The 22577-nt window shown below is 40.2% G+C and overlaps 1 protein-coding gene across 1 annotated transcript in view; it reads right to left on the reverse strand.

Annotated features, from left to right (window-relative positions):
- The window catches only part of LOC126409026 (myomegalin-like), a 63050-nt gene that overhangs the window by 33617 nt on the left and 6856 nt on the right, over nt 1-22577 (reverse strand). Inside the window, exons 4-9 of the mRNA XM_050074892.1 lie at nt 19106-19216; nt 8732-8808; nt 4623-4746; nt 4373-4530; nt 4124-4280; nt 3325-3378 (exon numbers count right to left, since the gene is read on the reverse strand). Of these exons, the coding sequence (XP_049930849.1) occupies nt 3325-3378; nt 4124-4280; nt 4373-4530; nt 4623-4746; nt 8732-8808; nt 19106-19216 (681 nt within the window). The remainder of the gene's footprint in view (nt 1-3324; nt 3379-4123; nt 4281-4372; nt 4531-4622; nt 4747-8731; nt 8809-19105; nt 19217-22577) is intronic.

Raw genomic sequence — 22577 nt, forward strand, 5'->3', positions numbered from 1 at the left:
TGCCTGAAGGAGGTCACAGACAGCCGGAAAATAACGTTTGCTTTTTCTTTTTGATCAAATGTTTTATGAAATGTGATGTTCACAACTTTGTATATGTAAAGCAAATGTATAAAGAGTTCAGTTGTTCACAGTGTACCAATTACCACAAATTATTTTTTTGAAGTAAACCCTGGAAATAATTGTCATAAGAGGTTTCAGATGATATTTCTTCCGTGCCTCTTCCTCTCACTCCAGACATAGATTTGATGTAAATGGCTGTGTCGTCTGGGGAACTAATTAAGAGCTCTTATTCCGAGGGTCTGTCTGAAACAACACAACTTGATATCAGTGTAGGGGTTGCTGAGCACTCAAAGGTCAACCTGACCTATCGACAACCCGGCTGAAACCAGAGCCGCTAAACTGCTAACCAGCGAGATGCCTGCATGCACACACGCATGTATGAAAAGAAGGCGCCTCATGGGAATGTGCACACACACACACACACAGACCCAAGACCCCTATCACACTGACCCTCACATGATCTCTGTGAGTAGACGTATAAACAGTTTCTGTCACTGCTGCAGAACTAATATTGCTAAAAACTAACTGAAGCCCACATTTAGAATAATTTAACCGCAGTAAAAGACACACGTCATTTAAAGCTACAGAATATGGCAAACAATTTTTGTTCGCAATGGTGTTTCCTTAAATTCTTAAAATGCAAAAATATGTGTATACTGTATAATATGGAATCACTGTTGTATCCATACATATTTTTAACTCTACACGCTGTCTCATTCTTGCCCAAACACACATGCACCAACAAACAAACAACTATCACCCCCCCTTTGTTAATGTGCTCTGACCTGAAAACCCGCATTTCAACACACTGGCAGTTCAACTTCAGCCCTCAGAAAAGCAAAGCTCCTCTCCTCATCGTACTCACATCAAGGTTTTGTCTTTTCTTATCTACATAAACACTCAGACACAAAAAGTTGCATATCATATGTAAATTATTGGCCTTTCACACTCTAAGACACTAGCCCACTGTTCCTTTGGTGACTAAATGTTCTGCACATGGTGTAGTCATCCATCATCGAACACACTACGCAGCTTTGTTTAATTTTTTAGTGCACGCTAATCGATGCACCACATTGGCCAACAAGGGAAATCGTACTATAAAAAGCCAAAAAACACTTCTATTCAAAGAAAAGTGCTGCAGCTCAAGAGGCAATGCCAATTAAAAACACACAGAAAAATCCAAAACAACTACATGAGCAGCAAACACCCTGCAAGTGGTCTTTAACAATATCATAAAAAGGTAACAGATATATGTTGTTAGTGTCACGCTAGGCTTCTAATTAGTGCTCCCCCTAGGCCCACTAGGCTAGAAGAACCTCTGTTGTATTGACTGGATATGTAGCATTTTTCTGTTGCGTTTATTTTGGGGTTTGTGTGTTTATGTCTTGACAACAGATTCAATGGAGAGGCAAAAGTAAGACAACCTCCAAAAAGACAATGGTTTTACACCTGGTTTCCACAGACAGTTGCTCTCTCCTTATTCTTCCTGACTGATTCTTCTCTAGCTTTGTGTTCTGCTAGTGTCCTTGTCCTTGTCCAGCTCCTCCAGGATGGCACATCCATACATGCGGTCGCAAGAAGGTTTGCTGTGTCTCCGAGCACAGTCTCAAGAGCATGGAGGAGATACCAGGAGACCATCCGTTACACGAGGAGAGCTGGACAGGGTTGTAGAAGGGCATCAACCCAGCAGCAGGACCGGTATCTGCTCCTTTGTGTGAGGAGGAACAGGAGAAGCACTGGCAGAGCCCTACAAAATGACCTCCAGTAGGCTACTGGTGCAAATGTCTCTGACCAAACTGTACGACACTATGATGGTGGCACAAGGCCCGACGTCCTCTAGTGGGACCTGTGCTCACAGCCTGGCACCATGCAGCTTTAACAGAACATGAAAACTGGCAGGTCCGTTATGAGTGCCCCGTTCTCTCTCAACAAATTATACAATGTACATCAGTAAAGATTTTTAACATCAATAATTTGTACATCAATAGCTGATGTGTCATTTAAGTGTTTCCTTAATTATTTGAGCAGTGTATTAGTTTTGGCTCTCTGCAGTACATTTTTTCATTTGCAGCACATTTTTGTTGTATTTGTTTTGGATTTTCATATAGAATTGGCATCATTTCTGAAGCTGCAGCCCAATTCTCCTCATGGAAATATTCTGGGCTGTTGTAGTGCATTTTCCCTTATCGGCCACCATAAGGCGCACACTCTCATATGCAAATTGCTACGCACACATGCATCCACTGTGAAATCTGAGCAGAGAGCCTGCCTGGTGAGTACATTTGCATCTTTCACTCACAACTGATTTACAAGTTAAAGCGCCTCACCCAACAACAAATATGTTTGCAACAAACACTGTGTCACTCAGGCTGTAGCTAAATAACATGAAGCAACACTGCACAGCCAGAAAGATGAATAATAAAGGTAATTGTGATTATTAATTTATAGAACTGCAAATTGATGGTAAAGATTCCCTCTGGATAGAGGGAGTTGACGTGAGGGTAATGGTCCCCCTCCATTTGCAGTGTCATTAGACATCAGGACAGGAAATGTGTCCTTGGGGACGTCAGTGCAGCTTAAGCCTGTAAGCGTAATGAGATTCTGGCACTTTGTGTGATGAGATGAATCCTCTCAAAGATCTTTCACATGATGCCTAATGAATGCATTGCAGTATTACAGCACTCAGCACTTTCTCTTAACGTCACGTTGCTCTCCTCTGTTCGCTTTAGAGGAACAAACCACTGTGGATGACTCGTGAAACATTCAGGGTTCAATTGCACAACGACGAGCAAAGTTTCAGCTCACCACAGGATGTTTCACAGGATGTTTACGTACTTTTTACCTTGACATTGTATTACAGAAAGTAGTTGTATTTATTTTATCATGCTGATTTCTGCATAAAACATTCTGCAGAGACAGTATTATGTATTTGGAAACACTGCACTTTTCTTCAGTGGAAAAATTTGAAAAAAAGGACGAACTTGGATGCAGTTTGTTGGTCCTGTACCAAAACCTCTTAAATTCTGCATTGCAAATGATCTGATCCCCTCCCATTTGAAATATTATCGGAAATTTCCAGATTATTTAAATATGTGTCATGTTTAGCAGTCGACTGCTGTATGAAAATGTTATGTGTCACTTCTCCATAGGGAGGCAGAGTCTGTCTGACATCAGACAATGAGAACTGTGATGCTGCTCTGACCCTTAGTGGAGAACCTTATAATAACACGTGAAGACTAATGAACCAACCAGAGCTCCACATACCTGCATCTCCTGTTCGATGCGCAGCCTCTCTCGACCAAGTTCCTCCTGATAATACTGTAACAGAGGAGACAGAATATTTAACTGACTGTATGTACTAATCTAAGAATTAAAGAAAATTACAAACCCAAGAATAAGAGAACACATACAGGTCAGGAAAGTGAGCAAATGAGCCACAGAGATATCAAATTGTTGTTCTCTGTAGATAACATCATACGTCATGGGTGTCGAAACTTGCACCTGTGCATTTGCTTTTTAAAAGCAATAATATGATCAATATTTTCTGGTTGCTAAAAGAGGGTCTGACTGGAGCATTATTAGACATGGAAAAAACGTCACTATCTGGCTGTTCACCCCGTAACCACCTCGCAGTTTTTGGCATTTCACCAGGACCATTTTTGGCCGGGGACACGACGTCAGTGTCCTACCGATGTTTTCTGGGCTGCAGCTGTGTGTTTGTTCAAGTAGTAGTTTGTGCGTGCAAATAGGTCTTGTGACCCACATTAGTAGCTGTTAAAATAGGGTTTAGGAATGTCACATATGCTGCTTCAGGAGCCTCTTTCTAGAATAGAAGTCTGGCCAGAGGAGACATGGTGGTCCAGAGGAATGCAGTAATATTAGAAGGCTCTTATAAATTGTGCAGGGATGGACTGATATGCTCTACATACATGGGATACCTAGCCCATACATCTCCTGAAGGGTTCCATCACTTCAGTTTTTAGTATCTATTTGTTAAGACCATTTCCAGTGAGGGTTTTTGATGTTAGGTGTCTTCCAAAACAGGACTAAAATGTGTACTTACATCCACATCCTTGTCCTTCTGCAGCAGAGATGAAGACAGCTCCTTGACCTGTCCCTCCAGCTCTCCCACCCTGCGTGTGAGAGTCGTCTTCTCTCCGCTCAGCTCTGTGATGAGTGCCTCCTTGGAGCAAAGCTCTTTCGTCAGCTCCTCTATCACCCTGAACACAGACAGAGATATGAGAGGTGAGACAGGGCTTTGTTGTTTGTTTGACATTGGTGGTGGTTGAGGAGATTTGTTAGTGGTTTGCACCTGTCTTTGTTGGTGCTGGGTGGGGACAGGATGCTCGGAGGCCTCTCGTCCTCTGGGATGTCCTCCATGGGGGTGTCTAGGGAGAGCAGGGAGGCATGGGAGTGTGATCCAGCCAGCGAGGCCATCCGCTCAGCCTCGCTGCGTGCTAGCTGGGCCTCCTGCAAATACACACAGATAAACAGTTATGGTTTGTAAATCTGGGACATTTATACGTCAGATCAACTATAGTGGAAGGTGTGAATGGACAAACCTCCTGCAGGAGCTGAATCTTGGTCTCAAGCACTTGCTCCATGTGGTCGATTTCTTGCTGTCTCTCCCGACACCTTCTTTGCAGCTCTGCCTCATTGTTATTGGTCAAGCTCTCCGCTGTTGTGCTGTTGGACAGGGAAAGAGGCAAGTCAGCAATGATCAGAGGTATTGCACTGAATATTTCCCAAATCAACTATGCGCACATGCATATCTAAAGCTTGTTCATTGTTATCACCTGTCTTGATGGTACATCACGGCCAAGAGTTAAACACACCAAATACCTGGACCTACGGCTTGACTCTGATCTTTCATTTTCATGCCATGGTTATTTTATTGCGAAGAAAATGAACCTTGGAATACTTTACCGATACAGACACTGCTTTTCACTGACTGTTAGAAAGAAGCCTGCAATACAACTCATGTAACCGATACTGGATGATACTGAGGGCGGCACAGTGGTTCACATTGTCGCCTTAGAGCAACAGGGTTCCTGACTCGGGGAGCCCTTCTGTGTGGAGTCTGCATGTTCTCCCTGTGTCACTGTGGGTTTTCTCCAGGTACTCCAGCTTCCTCTCACAGTCCAAAGACATGCAGGTTAATTGGTGACTCTAAATTGTCCGTAGGTGTGAATGTGAGTGTGAATGGTTGTCTGTCTCTATGTGTCAGCCCTGTGATAGTCCGGAGACCTGTCCAAGGTGTACTCTGCCTCTCACCCAATGTCAGGTGGGTTACAGAAAATGAATGAATAAATAAATGGACTATGCTGATGCTGTAAATGAGGCTGCATCCAAAACTAATTAACTGTCTCTTAACATAACAGACTATGTATATTTGTTCTTGACTGTCCTTTTACAGCTCATCATTGTACAGTGAATAAAACGCTTAATTTGCCTTCTCCCATCATTAGAAGACCCTCACTATTTAAAACAGCTTATTGAACATATCTCTTCTAATTATCAATTGAGACACTTCACATGGCTCCTTTTTTCTCTTCCTGCAGTCTCCAGAAGCCTTTACGTTTAAATCTACAGTATCTGTAAATATTCAATCCACATCGTCTTTCTGCTTGTTCAAAAATGCCCTGTCTTCTTATTATAGGATCGATTGTACATGTCCATAATAATTGACTTTTAGACATTGCGCCACCTACTGGCAGCCAAAAATTACATGTTTTATACTTTGATATACTCTCATGGATTGACAAGATTCACCTCAAATATGGTCAGAAAAACCTTAAAATATTGATGATGCAATATTCAGATGATTGATTTTTTACGGAATGATGTTGAAGTGGCACTGCAGCCCTTTTGTGTGTTCCACCATGAAAATGGGAGTTATTGTAATGCAAATGTACATTATCCAATCTACCCCAAGTTTCTCATGCTTGATAAGAGTTCAGGCCTGACACACGTGAAGGTGTGAAGGCCCATTTATCACTGCTTGCAGCATTAATTATGTTTTATATGAAATTAACGCTTTTATATTGACTGTTACATTTATGCTCCTCTTGGAGTCTGATCTCCTGATTTTGTGTTTTTTATTATTATTTGTTTGTTTTTGTCATATTTATTTAATTATCTTGTTACTTTTTTTCTTTTTAAATGTTTTGTCTAACTGTGCTTATATTGTATTATTTTCATTGAGGACCCCCTGGTACATCTTAAGGGGTTATTCCCAATGGAGAATTTCCAATAAATGCAGTCCGAGGGGTCGGCATTAGAACATGATGGAGAGCCAAGAAGCAGTGATGTCATCACTTTCCTGTCTGCTACGGTGCTCATGGGAAACCCAATACCCTCCCACTTATAGCAGAGATTTAGTAAGTTGCCCCACCCATGGTGTAGGCTTTTATTATGATGGTTAGTGATGTTCACATGGTCTGAAAGTGGTGAAAGACGCAGATACAGTAGTGGATGCAATCTGGGTCCTTCTTTCAGTTGTTGGTAACCTGCACTTTACGGTGTCACATGCAATTGATACACACTGTGAAAGCTACATTTATATGCACATGCAAATTTTAAACTCTCTGAAATGTGTGATTCCCCCCACACATCCTGTTTCTTTGCATTCCCGGTTCATGACGTAAGTGCTCCCCTCACTCCTTTGGACCCCAACTGTGCAAGCATCTGTCTATATCACTTAGTCAGTCAACAACGCTATCCCAGAATTTCTGCTCCCAGAATGGCACACGCCACTCTGTCGCCATGAGTCCCGTCCTGGACCCTCTCTACATACGTTTTTAACTCTGTCCACCGCATGCAACAGCTCAAATAACTGGGATATTTTGAACCAGTCTGAGTAATGCAAATGTCTGTCTCATGGACAAATGTGCTTTATGTGTAGCGGACAAGACCTCCGTGTTTAGGGCCCGCCTTTCTGTGAGACCTCAGTAATCTTGGTGTGTCAACAATGCAGACAATTTACGGAGAAATGCTGTGAGGCCTCGAGTTCATGCGGTTGAGATTTAAGACACTGTGGGATAAGACTGTGCTTCAGAATGGGGCAAGAACAAGTGTTGGTCAGACAATGCTACTGAATATAAGGAGAGGGAGTGACAACAGCAACAAAAATAGAGACCCGTAATTAGAGACAATTCATCCTTTCCAAGAGCATCAACAGTTGGCCGATGATGAACTACACCGATTTAAAGGTTGCCAGTCCTGACCTTTAAGCAGCATCTCTGTCGATTTCAGCAGTAGCACAGTGCCAACTATTATGAAAGCAATATAGAGTGGAAGCTGATATGCCACCAGGCTAATAACCAGAAAGAGCTCCGCTCATGTCGACATTACCCAGGCAATCTACTGCACTTTTGCAGCAGGTTCAGACTCCATCCTGGAGCAAGATAAGCCCCACACGGAGAGGAGGACATCTGTTTTAAGGAATCAACAGTGTCAAAAAGGGATTATCAATTGTCTTTAAATAACATTCACGGCTCTTCCCTGTCTTTAATTACCGATAAACATAATCACTATCAATATCACTTGACACAACTCTTCAAACACCAGTATATTCTAATCAGAAACAGGGGTGGATACTTGCTTTCATAGACGCCCCTGAGCTGAATCCTGTGGTTCATCATCATGTCACATTTACAAAACCAGCAGTTGTTGCAGCCTGTCGACAATAATCCTGAACAAGACTTTTGTAACGGGTCAGGGGTTTAAGGTGTGGGTTTCATTCGCCTACCCATGAAGGGTTTTTGTGTCCACAATGCCTATGTGCGTGTGTGTGTGTTATCTCTATCAGCTGCTGCATGACATATGAGCTGTGAGAGATGTGAGGTGTTACCACAGTCAAGACAGGACTACGAAGCCAACACCCATAGATGGAGGTGCGCACACACACACACACACACACACACACACACACACACACACACTCCTAGGTTAAATGGGCTGACAGATGACTGTTGAGCATAAATGAGGATTCATCTTTGTCATCAGAGTCTTTGAGTCAAACAAGCTTCAAAGTGTTGAAGCTCTGAATTAATTACTGGAGCACTTGTGGTTCTGCCCAGCGGTACACATTATGTAGAGTATTAATCAAAGTAAATTCAACCCCAAAAAAACATCAGTGTAATTAGATCCCATTACGTTAAACAGTCTGTTAATGAAGGGTATTTGAATAAAGCTAGGCAGTCGATAGCTGCCTGTCTAGTCTGGGATTCATGACTGACGTTTAAAAGTGCAGAGAGGACCTTTTACATTGTGACACTTTCAAAGATAGCCATTCATTTTAACTTCTCGTTCAAGTGTAATGTTCTCTTTGGGGTTATGTATCTGTATGTGTTGTTTTCGATACAAATATTTACTCTTAGAAGCTGGGAAACTTAATCTCTATAAGTACATATTTGCTTATGCACGCAGAATCTGTTGGCTACAGGACAAGATTTTAGTTCCAGTTTCCGTTTGTCATCACATTATTGACGGGTTGAGTGGGACTTGGCCGGGATATTCAATAAACTGATATCTGCTGGCTACACTGGAACCCCGAAAATATTGGCCGTTACCCACAGAGGCTAAAATGTTGGCAGACTGACAGTTGAAGGGTCCCAAGTTTGCACATTAATCAATAATTATGAATAATGAATAGTATTTATGGACTTACAGTGCTTTGTCCAGAAGCTGCTGTTTCTCTTGGAGCTCCTGCTTCAAGCTCTCTACTTCCACCTTCAGCTCGATGTTCTGCAACAGATGAAAGTAGGAAGGTCAGTCATCAGTCATAATTACACATCATTAATTCACCATCTCCTTCGAAACCAGCAGAAAATCTTGCAACAGATAAATGACCATAGCAACTATACCACAGTATCAGTGACAGTAGATGAAAGCTAGTTACTATAATATGCCTGTGACAGTGATTGGCATAACATTTAAGATGGATTTTTTCCATTTTTTTTCTATAAAATCTGCAATTCCTTACAATTGCATAAAAAGGACTAAAAATATATATTGTTTTACAACATCATACTTGCAGAAATACAAAAAACACATGCCTGTCCATATAGCCAGTACATTTGGCCTGAAATTTTTTTATAGAAACGGTTGGTAATTCAAACAGACCTGTTAATTCTTTGCATCATCTAGTTTTCAAAAGGTCTTTCATGTAGAAAAAATAGGACAGAAATTTAAAATTCAGATGCTGAAACTGTAAAATAGACAAGGATGGGCTATACAGTATTGTCAAATAATCAATTTAAAAATGTGCAACACACCCATGGTTCACCCACACAGGTGTTGTCACTTAATTGGTCGATTAGTCCTCCTCTCAGGACTGTGTGAGCTGTAATCAACCAGAAAAACTGAAAGCACCTGTGTGGGCATGGCATATAACAAAGATATTTACTAATATGTCTTTTTCATGGCAGACATTTTGACTTGTTATAGCAGGAAAAGCGCAGGTGTCATTGATAACATCACAAACTGAAGTAGTTTTAGGGTCCTGGTACTGTGCATATTGACTCATTGGCGTGGCTAACCTGATGGAAGAGAGCTATCGTTAACAAAATCAGTTTCACCTGTGCTTTTCTTGCAGTAGAAAGTCAAAATGTCTACTGTGAAATAGGGAGTGCTGGAAGAAGTACTCAGATCTTAAATGAACATGTTAATACTACAGTGTAGAAATACTATGTTACAAGTAAAGATCCTGCATTCAAAATGTTACTCGAGGTAAAGTGCAAAAGTATAATCATCAAAATATACTTAAAGTACCAAAAGTATGAGTACTCATTATGCAGAAAGGCCCATTTCAGAATAACATATATTATATCATTGGATTACAATCAGTGATGCATTATGGTTGCAGCTGGTAACTTTATTTATATATATATTGTGGGGTAGCTTAACCCAGTGGTTTTCAAACTTTTTGTGCCCAAGGCACACCAAAGGGTAAGCTAAAATCTCGAGGCATACCTGTGTTCATATCTGTGCACCATAGCTGCTATAACATGTGTTATCACTCTTATCATGACATAGACAATAGAAAAAAAAAGACAGGTAGCTGGTAGTTTTTTTTCTCTTTTCTTTTGGTGGTAGGTCTTCTTCGCTGGTGCTTTGTGCAATTTGCTCCGAATAACAAAGCGATCCATTGTCTCACTCACGACTTTCTCCTTTTAAATGTTATCATCCCTCACACTGCCAATCAGGGCTTTTGATGTGTCACACACTTATAATTCCCCCGCAGGAACGGCAACAAATAGGTTCCCCGTGAAGGTTTTTCAAATTAAACTAAATTATATTACATTTTTAGCTAGAGTTTGCCTCTTCATTAGGAAATGGGGGCGCACAACATACTGATACAGTCAATTGAAAATTAATTCATGACTTTTTATATAGGCCCAGTTTAATATTGCAGTTATAATGTGTGGTTATCACAAAATCCCACGGTACACCTGGAATGGCAACACAGCACACCATTTGAGAAACACTGGCTTGATAATATATCCCAATTCACTAGTTGATTTAGATTTTGTATAATTAATAAAAATAAATGTAGTGGATTGGAAAGTACAGTATTTGCCTCATAAATTGGAAATACTCAAACTACAATGCCTCAAAATTGTACTATGTATGTACTAAGTAACTTTTCTCCACTGGAGGTAAGTCTTTAGTTTTTATGATGGAAATAACAAAATACAAGTCGAAAGTTGCATTATGATGGGATAAAGTGTTCCTCCTGTTCTCACATCTCAATCTACTTTTTGTTTCTTACATCTCTTCATCACACACTTAGCTGTGCGTCTCTGCTGTGTGAATCAGGGCTGGTGAGTGTTGTGTATCATCAGTACAGAACATCTGACAGTGCTGTCATGACCGGTATATTTAGACCTTCAGAACTCAGGGCAGCTCAGATATTCACCCCAGGGGCCAAAGGGTAATCTCCACTGTTTATTTACCTGCTGGAGTCCACAGGGGACATTTTAGGGCCAATCAGAGCTCTCACATTAGGGGGGAGAGGATTTAAACAGTGGGATTGGTAGAGCTCATTCTTTCCATTCCGACCTTAGAGAAGAGCGAGAGGACAGTTTATCTGTCTGTCTGTTTGTCTGTCTGCTGGATTCATCAGAGAGCTGGTTCTATCACTACAGCTTGAACTGATTGTCCACTTTCCCTTGTCCATCATTTTTTATTCAGCTGCTTCTCTGTCCCTGTGTCACACCTCTCTTCCCTCTTTCTTTCTTGTACCACCTCTTTAAGCATATCCAAGTCTGCTGACCTTATCCTGTCCCTGCCAGAGAGCTGTATGTCCTCAACACTCACAGAGGGCCGGGCTACACGTGCACCAACACTCATCCTGAGACCGACTCACAAACATGTTCCTGAGAGGCACCACGAGTGCTCACACATGCACATACTGCTGCTCACTACTTCAGTCTGCACATGTGACACATGTGCACATACTTAGTACTTTGACATAAAGTGGTCACGTCAAATCAGAAATTGACGAATATCCAGGAACAAAAACACAGACTGAAATTACACATTTTAGGTTATTTAAAGGAGCTGTGTACAATGATTCAGAGTCTGATTCAGGTTGTCTGCACACGGTTGCTAACATGGAGGTGGCTGACCTGGCGGCTAGCTGTAGAGATGCTAACAGCAAACAGCGCAAACATCGGCAACAAATAATGACAGAACTAACATTATTATTCTGGTGGATCTAGAGGGTAGGAACTACGCTTCAGCAATGACGCTGTGGGTCAATACGCTGCTTTTACTGTATCAACACAGTGCAGAGTGGTGGCAACTAGCTAGCCAGTGGGATACGCACACAGGGATACACATGTAGGGTTGCTAGGGTATACATGTTCTGACTGATAATAATATTAATTCTGTAAAACCGTGATACTGTAAAACTGTATTTTCTGACATCGTTATCGTACCGTGAAAATCTCATACCGTTGCAACCTGACTCACAAGTGCTGCTGGACCACACCACAATAATAAATAGAGAGGCTCATATTAAAACACACACAGTGGTAGCGTGACTTCTCTGCTCTGCTATATCCTTATATAACAAGTATTGCTTTGCTACTTCATTAATCTCTGAATGTCATATAGAGCTCCTTTAAAGGCAGAAAAAAAACCCCAACCTTTTTAAAGACCATAGTGTAATTCATCACTGTTGTTAAAGTACACGTGTGCAGTAAGAAAGGATGGCAGAAATTGTGTTTAGTAAAGCAGAAAAGGTGCATATTTTATTAATAATCTGTTTCTGTATTAATCTAAGAGTGCATGTGCCGTGCAAATATACCTGTCTTTACACAGCTAATAACGCTTTTAACAACTTTACACAATGTTTAATATGCTTTAAAGTCTTAAATTTAAACACTTTTTCTCAGGGTTTATTAAAGCTCTTTAAGGACACAGACGCAAAACTCACATTGATAATTCATTTTCTTCAGACCGATAAATCTCTTCGAGACTCAATAAGTAAAGTAATCCAGCAGCAAATAGAAGTTATGCAACATATGACTGGACATGTGCTCTGAATAACTAATGACAGTAAATGATTCACCTTAAGGCTCTAATAATAAATAATGTAACACCCACTAAGAGGAACACGTTTTCCTGTGTGTGTGTGTGTGTGTGTGTGTGTGTGTGTGTGTGTGTGTGTGTGTGTGTGTGTGTGTTTCAACAACTTGGCTTACAGTAAGAGGGATATATTCCCATCTTGAAAACAGCTCTATATATAGACACCCCATCACAGTGCACCTGCTATTCTGGCCCCTCCTGGCCCGCCGGCCCTCAGCAACAGATCCCCTAATAACCAAACTGTGCAAGAGGAGGGAGACGGCTGCACGTAGGAACACTGACACTCATAAACCCAACACATCTGCAACACTGTGACTGACCACACATTAACAGATATTATAATTTACTCTTAATTTGCTAATGACGCTGCTCATTTTACCATATTCCATACTAAACCATTTACATGCTCTGGTAGGACCACTTTAAGAGATTATTTTCGTTATTAATTTGCAGATTATTATCTTTATGAATTGATTATTAATTGGGGTGGCTGTGGCTGAGAGGTAGAGCGGGTCGTCCACTAATCAAAAGATTGGTGATTCGATCCGCTACTCCTCTAATCTGCACGTTAAAGTATCCTTGGGCAAGTTACCGAACCCCAAATTGCTCCTGATGGCTGTTCCATCGATGTGTGAGAGTGTGTGAATGGTTACTAAGTAGCAGGTGGCACCATGTATGGTAGCCTCGGCCGCCAGTGTGTATGTGTGTGTGTGTGTGAATAGGTGAATGTGACGTAGTGTAAAAGGGTTTTACGTGGTCGGAAGACTAGAAAGGCACTATACAATTGCAGTGCATTTACCTTTTTATCATTCATTTTGTCTATAAAAGTTCATAGAATACTGAAAAATCTGAAATAAAAAAAAAATCTGGTTACTATGCGGTAAGATTAGGAAAAGCAGAAAATCCTCTCTATTGAGAAGCTGAAGCGAGGGAATATATGGCATTGTTGTTTGAAAAAATAAATGAACGGTTATCAAAATAGTTGCTGTTCAATTGTCTCTGAATGCTCAATTCTGATTGGTCGATTATGGCATTTTTTGGTCTGTTATTTCTGCAGAAAAGACCACCGCTTTGAATTTCAGACCATTATGGATGTGGTTCTGGTCATAGATGTTTAGCGGATACAATAAAATTAAGTTTTGAATCAATTAAATCATTTTTAATTCAATATTTTGTGTCAAATGTGGGATAATGAACAGCAAACAGGTCAGTCTTGCAAAATGAGATGCAGAAGTTATCTTGTACTTGAAATTCATATCAAATAAATCTCAACATTCAAATTAATCTCTGCATTTTGATGAACTGACATGACCTAATGTAAATGCATTACAAATTCACACCCATGCAACACATAATATGGTAAAGACAAATATTCTAAGGGCTGCTGTGAAACTGCGCCTACTTAAGGCAACAAAAGAGTTTATCTCTAGTGTAACGGAACAATGGATGACCAAGAAAGGACAGCAGAGGTCTCACAGGCTGAGATCAATACAAAAAAAAGTCAATTTATTTAGATCGTCCGTGTACAAAAAGAAGGGTGCTCACAATGCCAAAGATCATAAAAAGTGAATAAAAACAGCAGCAAACGTTTCAGTCCTTATCATCAGTGCTACTGACATGAGTGCTTCACAGAACAGATATAGACACAGACAGATTACTACCAGGTGTGGTAACTGTGGTGCACTCATGTCAGTAGCACTGATGACAGTGAAGGGCTGAAACGTTTGCTGCTGTTTCCATTTACTTTTTATTATTTTCTGCACTTTGAGCATGGTTCTTTTTGTGCACCGATGTTCTAAATAAATAAACATAACAACACCCACAAACATACGTTATGGTGCATGAGTTTTTTCATAGGAACGCTCATGTGAATGCATGTGATAAATAAATCAGTGCACTCAAGCCTGCTCTATAAATAGAAGTCTCTGGAGCTCTGAGAGAGATCGCTATGTGCCTAGGACCAACACACCTAGTCTGTACTGTATTACACTGAAATGCTTTGGAGAGCGGACAGAAACACTGACACTCCAACAGAGCGATGAGCAGCTCAGCTCAGATACTACGGAACAAAGATTTAGTGTCCAATCAAACAGTGACTAGACTGATTAACCTTCAGCCACACAGAGTGAGAGATTGTGAAGCATGAGGATTAAAATCAAGTTGGATGACGTGGGATCAGTTTACTCAATCACTGCTGGTATGCAGTAATTGTGGAGGATAAGTTGCGGGACGCTCAGGTCTTGTTCGCCTGGATCAAACCGCCATTTAGTTTGTCTCATATCAAAGAGCTGCTGATGATCTGAGGGGATTTGGAATGACGGGAGAAGGAAAGTTTTAAATGCCGACTGGCTCGTGTAAACAGAGAACAGCTGAACCGGGTCACCTTTTGTAGGTGCACACTTAATACGGACACAGAGGGACGCACGCACATAGAAACAAACAACAGTGCACAAACCAATAAATATGAACACATGCAAACACAGAGGTAAATGTCGCCATTTTTAGGACTGCAAGAAATTATCTGTTTTCATGATCTATTTTCCTATTGTGTCTTCGATTAATTAGTCCATTGTTTAACCAAAAAAACGTAATACTCCTTGTTTTGTCTATAAAGTCCAAAAGATATACAATTTATAAAGACAAAAAAATCAAATAAAAAGCATCACATCCTCACATGTGAGAAGCTGAAACAAGATATTGTTGGTATTTTTTTGCCTGATGAAGGACTTGAACACTTAATAAATAATCACATGTTGTCACTCTTCTGTCAATAGACTAATTAATCAATTAATTCAGCACTAAAGCCAGGCAGCAGAGCACAGTATCATTGTGTTTCAGTGTCAATATCAAACCACAATACATTTTCAATACCTCACTTATCCACATTGTGACCTCAGCACTCCTGATTCAGTCACATAGTGTTCCCTACGCACACCTTGAGGAAAATATTCAAGTCTTTTTATACCTGTTACATAGCAGCGGACTGTATCTTGAAAGGTATTTTTGTGGTTTGACTGTCTACCTGAAATGATCAATCTTTTGCTAAGATTTAAATCAACCCAGTCTTGCATAGAAACGTGTAATAGCTATGTTGGTCCGCAGCAGGTAATGAAGCTTTCTGCTATTAAAACCATTGTATTGTTAAATTATCAACGACATTTTCATGTTTTTCTGTTGAGAAAGGCAGTGACACTGCACAGACAATGACTCAAACAACATGCAAGGTACATAGGTTTAGCATAGCAACCAAAATATCAACGAGAAAAACATCTCTATAGTTTTCTAGGGAGACCTGAAATAATCTTTATAAAACATAGCAAACTTAGGATCATAAAAGTACATTTACTGAACGAAGATAATGAAAATAAAATGTACATTTCTCTCTAGAAATGTTACCTAAATGCATTTTAATGTCCAAACAATCTAACAGTATCACATTTTCTACCACAAATAAAGTGCATGATTTGTTTTTTGTTTTAAGAAAAAGACTCTTACAGGCCAATAGAAAAGAACAGACCTGTCATAGCTACTGCAGCAAAGAGTTAGATGTAAACACTGGTTTTGCCCCGAACATTTTGAACATTTTGCTATTCTGGCCAAAAAATACACATCGTTGCAATCACAAAAATACAATCGAAGCTGCAACTTACTGCCAAAACACAGATAAAGGTTTTTCCCATGGGTTACGTGACTGATTTATGGATTGAACGCTGAGGTCACCTATGGGACTGCAGCTTACTTTAAGGAACACAACATTTTTTAATTTAACAAAAGAACACAAGCAGCCACTCAAGAACTTTGATTAGATAAAATACAACTGGCCTTTTTAAAAAAAATGTAAGTCAACAAGTATTCAATAAACGCAGCGATCGTCAAAAACAGTACAATTTTTCCACTTCCAGTACTGTATCCAATACCATTGCTCTCAAATACAAATCTATACACCCCCCACTGCGTGGAACTTTTCTTTAAATGACGACTGCTGTGACATTGAAGATTGAGTTAGTGGGCCCACCATGACTGAATGAATAAGGTTTAAGGTTTATTTGGATCCCCATTAGCACGGAAGCCATAGCTATTCTTCCTGGGGTCCACAGCCATCACACATATACATTTTTGTTAGTGTACATACAGCATACAACATAACATCACATGACGCCACAGAAACAAAAGAAAACAATTACAAATAAGCAAACAAGTAGCATGTACCTGATAGCTAACACACATATTTTAATAATCGCATTGACAAATAAACTGCAATAAATGTGGATTGTTCGTGTCCTGGCCGACACCCAATCTGCTTAGTAAGGTCAGCAGTAACACTGACTTAGCGTATGAGGTTGGTACATCCTTAGGTAAAAGATAAAGTAAACAAGAATACCAATCTGACTGGGATTTTATTGTCAACTTTTACTACCTTTGCACTTCACTAACTGCACTACCTGAAGAAATATTATCTACATTTTTGGAAAAACAAAAAAGCAGTTTCAGAGTGACGCAGACAGAAGGGTCAACAATATGCATTTGAAGGATATATTCAGGATGTCAGACTGACTCAGCAGCAGAAACAGGTTAAAATGTTAAAGACAGAAGCTAAAACCTACAGATCACAGTGTAATGTGAACCACCACAACACCTGGTGATTGAGACAGAAGACAATGAAATCAAAGAGCAACCAATGGCTGTGGGAGCAACACTGTTCCTGTAAAGCTGGGTAGGTCTTTATTCATACACAGCAAAAGTAGCATGTGTATATATTCAGTATACCTTCAGTAGTATAGCACTTAATTGCTAACTTAGCAACATATATCTTCTTTCAACCTCTCCAGTTAACAAGTATTACTACTACACGTCCCCACGGCACAATGTTTAACCATGACAAGCTCTAAATCCACAAAACCAGCCTGAAAGCGAAGAAAATCTTAAACAGTTGTGTTACAGTCTATGGAGCAGAGCCACATTAGTTGTCTGATCCTGGTTGGAGTTGACCGAAAGATATGATTTGCCAGTCTGCGTTCAAGGGCAGGACATAGCAAAGGGTCAGTTAAGCTCAATACCCATCACTGCTAATGATAAATGATGATCATGACAAACTATTATTTTCTATTGCTGAGATTCCTTTCATGATTTAAAGGTGTGGCTCACCATTTACATCCAGAGTTGTAGTAAATCTAGTTTAGTGTCTCTGGGCTGTGGGATAAAGTTAAATGTCCACTGGTTAACTTAAAGTCATCACAAAAATCCTGTGTGAGACACAGACACAATGCAAAGCAAAACAGAGGTCCTCCTGGACAGATGTCAGCTACGTACACACAATTGCATCAGATATAAGATCCTGAGCAAAGATGTAGCTGATGTGTCGTCCTTCACAGGGCAGCCATGACTTAAAACCACCACGTCAACCACATCAGTGCAACAGCTGGGTCAACAAACAGTGGAAGTGGCTCAGTTAGGCAACTCTTCAGGATAACACACGTGTGCTGTCATGATAATAATTACCTACTCAAATCAACTCTATTGATTATCTACTCAGTGCCAGATACCCAAATAAAGCAAAATCAATTTTATTTTCAACCATTTTGTTGTAAGTGAAACATCCCTTGGCCCCTTAAAGGGAGACACCCCAGGTGAATAAGGTAAAACTTTTAATTAATAGATGTCACCATGACATGAAGGCAATTACTTTTTGTGTTACAAGATTTCAGAAATGTTATGTTTAAATATGCAAACGATTATCTAATGTGCTAATTTGCATACATTTCCAAAACAGAAATCCAAACACTGGATAAAGCCAGGTTCAAAATTCTTGTATTGTTTTGACATTTAAGAGACAAAGGCTTTAAAGCAGGGATTTTAGATATATTTCTGACTCCATAAATCAGAAAATACTGTCAACGGCCATTTAAAAAATCAATTTTCGCCACGTTTCTTAGAATAAAATGTGATATAAATCAGGCTATGAATGAATTATGAGCAAAACCTGTAAAAAACCTTCAAGATATAGATAGGAGAGTTTTGTGTGTCTAAGTGCTACTGAAGTTTCGATTTTTGGCTCAGGGTATAAGAAAAATCTCATTTTATGAAAATAGCCATACATCTTTAGACAAAAACTAAGACACTGCAGATGATAAATAGAATTAGTAGATATTACCATGGAATTTCCCCAGTTGATTTTTTACACTAGGACAATTTGTTTTTTCTTTTGTCAAGTTTTCTAGAATAAAATACATACCCAAATATGTATTTTGGATGTTTTCTTTCCACAAGTCTAAAAGAAGACATGTTGTGGAGACAATATAGCCCAAAATCTCAAGTGCACGAAAAAACTGTTTCCACCTGTGGTGTCTCACCTGAAGAGTGACACCCACACCATTTATAGCCCCATTTATCCCCAGTCAAACTGGTTTCCGCTAATTTCTCAACACTCAATAAGAGGTGCCTTACTCACCGTACGATAGACATCCTCACTACTCTCCTCGTACTTCTGCTGTATCCTCTCCTCCAGGAAGTAGATGCGGAGCTTGAGGCTGAAGTTCTCCTTCTTCAGGTCATTCAGGTGCTGTGACAAAGTACGGTAACCGTTAGACATGACCGTCAAATAGCACCGTCACAGCTTGACATGTCCGTTATAGGTCAGAAATGAACAGCCGTCTTCCACCTCTCCGTATCATGGGGAAATACGGAGTCCATTTTAAAGGACAGCGACTGTCATGGCATGTCCATGTGTTAGAGTCCGGTAACCGTCAGACATGCTACCTCCTTTTCCAAAAGAGCATGTCACAATAAACAAATTATTTACAAAGTGGCATCCTAGCTTCTAAACATCGACAAACACACACTACAACTAACACATTCACTCACACAAACACACACACACACACACACACACTAGAATCTATAGGGGTGTTTGCAGTGCAGAGGGCGGCTCTGCAGCCCGGCTGGTCAGAGGTGTAGCCATGTCAGCTCCATGGTGAGTTCTGGTCTGTGAGGGGACGGGACAGGAGCTTATTTTACAGGAGGAGACATCCCTGGAATCCCAGACTGCCAGGGGGAGGTGGGTGGAAGGGGAGATGAGGGCAGGAGGAGAGTGGAGGGGGGAGGTAAGAGGCTCAGGGCTCACAGGCAGTTGTGATATGAGGAGAAATCTCACCCCACTGCAAAACAGGACCACCAAAAGGAACAGACAGGGACATGAAGAGAAGGGAGGGAGTTAGATGTGAGTCCCCTTCTTTTCACTTTGTCTTCCTTCCTCTTTTCAGATGTATTAAAAGTACATTTAATTTTCCCCGTTTAACCACTTTCCTATCTGATTTTATATTTGTGAGGGTGGACGTTAATCCCCATTCAGAGAACAGCTGAAACTGTCCACACGAGCCTGTATGTTATATAATCACAACAATGACTCACCTCTATTTAGTTTCTACTGAATCAACAATACAGCAAACTCAATAATACGTTTTATTTTGCTTTTCACATATTTATTACGAAGTGTTTCTTTGGGGAGACACTACACCACACATTAGGAGTTTTCACTAAGATGCAAACCACTGTCTCTCTTTATGCAGCATTTTATTTTGTAGCTGGTTAAAACTGTTTTATATGCTGTAGATTACTGTACAGTGTAACAATGCATCATATCTTTTAAACTCATCATATGGTTTTATATGTGAGCCCTTGATCTTCACAGTAACTAAAAGCCTGACCAAATCTATCAGCCAAAACATTAAAACTACCAACAGGTAAAGTGAATAACATTCATCATCTTGTTACAATGCAGTGTCCTGATAGGAAACCTTGGGTCCTGGCATTCATGTGGATGCCACCTGACATGCTCCTCACCCCTAAACACAGTTGCAGACCAAGTACACCTCCCTCATGGCAACTGCACTCCCTGGACAGTGGCCCACCAGCAGAACAATGTGCCATGCTACACTGCAAAAACTGTTCAGAAATGGCCTGAGGAATGTGACAAAGAGCTCAAGGCATCCACCTGGACACAAAATTCCCCAAATCTGATCTAGGATTTGTGGGGTGTACTGGTTCCCCAGAGGCAACCCCAGTTCACAGTGGGACCCCCCCTGGATCCGACCCTGACCAGTCAAGGCATGGACACAGGACATCTGGGAGGTGTCCTGTGGTGTCTGGCACTGGAGCGTTAGCTGCAGCATCTGTGAGTTTTGTGGGTTGTGAAGTGGGCTACCAGCACATCCAACAGATGCTCCAATGGATTGGGATCTGAGGAACTGAAGGCCAGATCGATGCCTTGAGCTCTTTGTCAAGATTCTCTGGCCATTCCTGAACAGTTTTTGCAGTGTGACATAGTGTATTGTCCTGCAAGGGGGCAACTGCCATTGGGAAGTGTGGGGTACTTTGTCTGCAATGGTGTTTGGGTGAGTGGAGCACTTCAACTGGCATCTGTACGAATAATAGGACCCAAGGTTTCATTGCACTGTAACAAGGTGATCAATGTTAATCACTTCAACTGTCAGTGGTTTTGATGTTTTGGCTGACTGTTATATAGCTGTCAGATAAGCACAGTAAAAAGTACAATATTTTTCTCTGAAATATAGTGGAATAGATGCAGAAAGCAATAAAAATAAAAAAATGCTTAAGTTAAGCACAAGTATCTCAAAATTGTTCCCAAGTAGGGGTCATCCCTATCTTCTCTGGGTCCTATGTCTCTTGTTATAAGCTAGCATGGTAAGAGATTGGTAAGGGCTAGCTTCACAGGAGAACAAAGGGACCTTTAGAATGCAGTTTGAATGGTAAAAATTCATTCAGCCAATGTGGGGATGTAATTGTCTAGAGTCAAGAAAACTGTCTTATCCACAGATTTGACAGTAGATTTTAAGAAGGGATGTTCCTAACAACTAATTTGCCTGACGTTTTAACAGAGGTCAAACGTACAAAAACACTCAAAAGAAAAGTCAGAATTAAGCACAATTGAATCTATAATGGTAAAACATTGTCGAAGAAAATGTTGCGTCACAGAGCCATCTGAAATTGTTAATTACATTTTTCAATAACCCTATTGCATTTTAAATGCTGCTGAAAAGTGCGGCAGTTTGCACTGTGCATTAAGAACATTACACATTAAACTATAAAACACTACAACTTTTACTAAATAAAAGATAACATTTATTGAAAACAATACTCTTTATGAAAATAATCTCTAGGAAATGTGCCTGAATATTACAAATTATAACAATATTAATAAAAGCTAGCTGACTAATAAAGTTGAGCAGGAGTAGGCTAACTGCACATTTAAGCCAGGGAAAAACATTGCAGAGTACATAAAACCCTTTTAAAGTCTCCTTAATATAGAAATATAGGACACTGGGAATATAGCTCTGTTCCCAGTACTGAAGTAAATGTACCTAGTTACTTTCTTCCACTAGAAAATAAGAATATGTAGTATGTGATGTGACTGACAGTAAACAATGCCTCAAAATCAGGTTCAAGAGGTAAACAGGTTCAGTCAGAGCCAGGGAATTAGAGTCTTACCTTTACACGAACTAATATTTTCTATATAACCAAGTCAAAAAGACAAAGTCTAATGTAAAAGGAGATTACATGTAGTGATGACTCAACACAAAATTAGCAGCCAGCTAAGCACCTCAACAGAACTGTTTGTCTCTTTTAGCTAACATTTGTGACTTAGGCTGTAATAACTGATTAGTAGAAAAATTAGGAGGTTTAGTGTATGGTACAGTCTCACCAGTATCACTAGTTTCTGTTTCTAGCAGTAGCAGGCAACCATTTCAGAGAGAGACAGAAAAATATGACAAAACAAACCCACCATAACAGCGCTAACGTTACCTGCCCAGCACCTCAACAGACAGATAAAGTTAGCAACTAGCTAAAGCTAACGTTAGCTAGTGGAGAAAGTTAACAGTGAGATAAATGCCCAAAAGTTTTTC

This window comes from Epinephelus moara, chromosome 21, assembly GCF_006386435.1.
Source record: "Epinephelus moara isolate mb chromosome 21, YSFRI_EMoa_1.0, whole genome shotgun sequence".
Taxonomy (NCBI): domain Eukaryota; kingdom Metazoa; phylum Chordata; class Actinopteri; order Perciformes; family Serranidae; genus Epinephelus; species Epinephelus moara.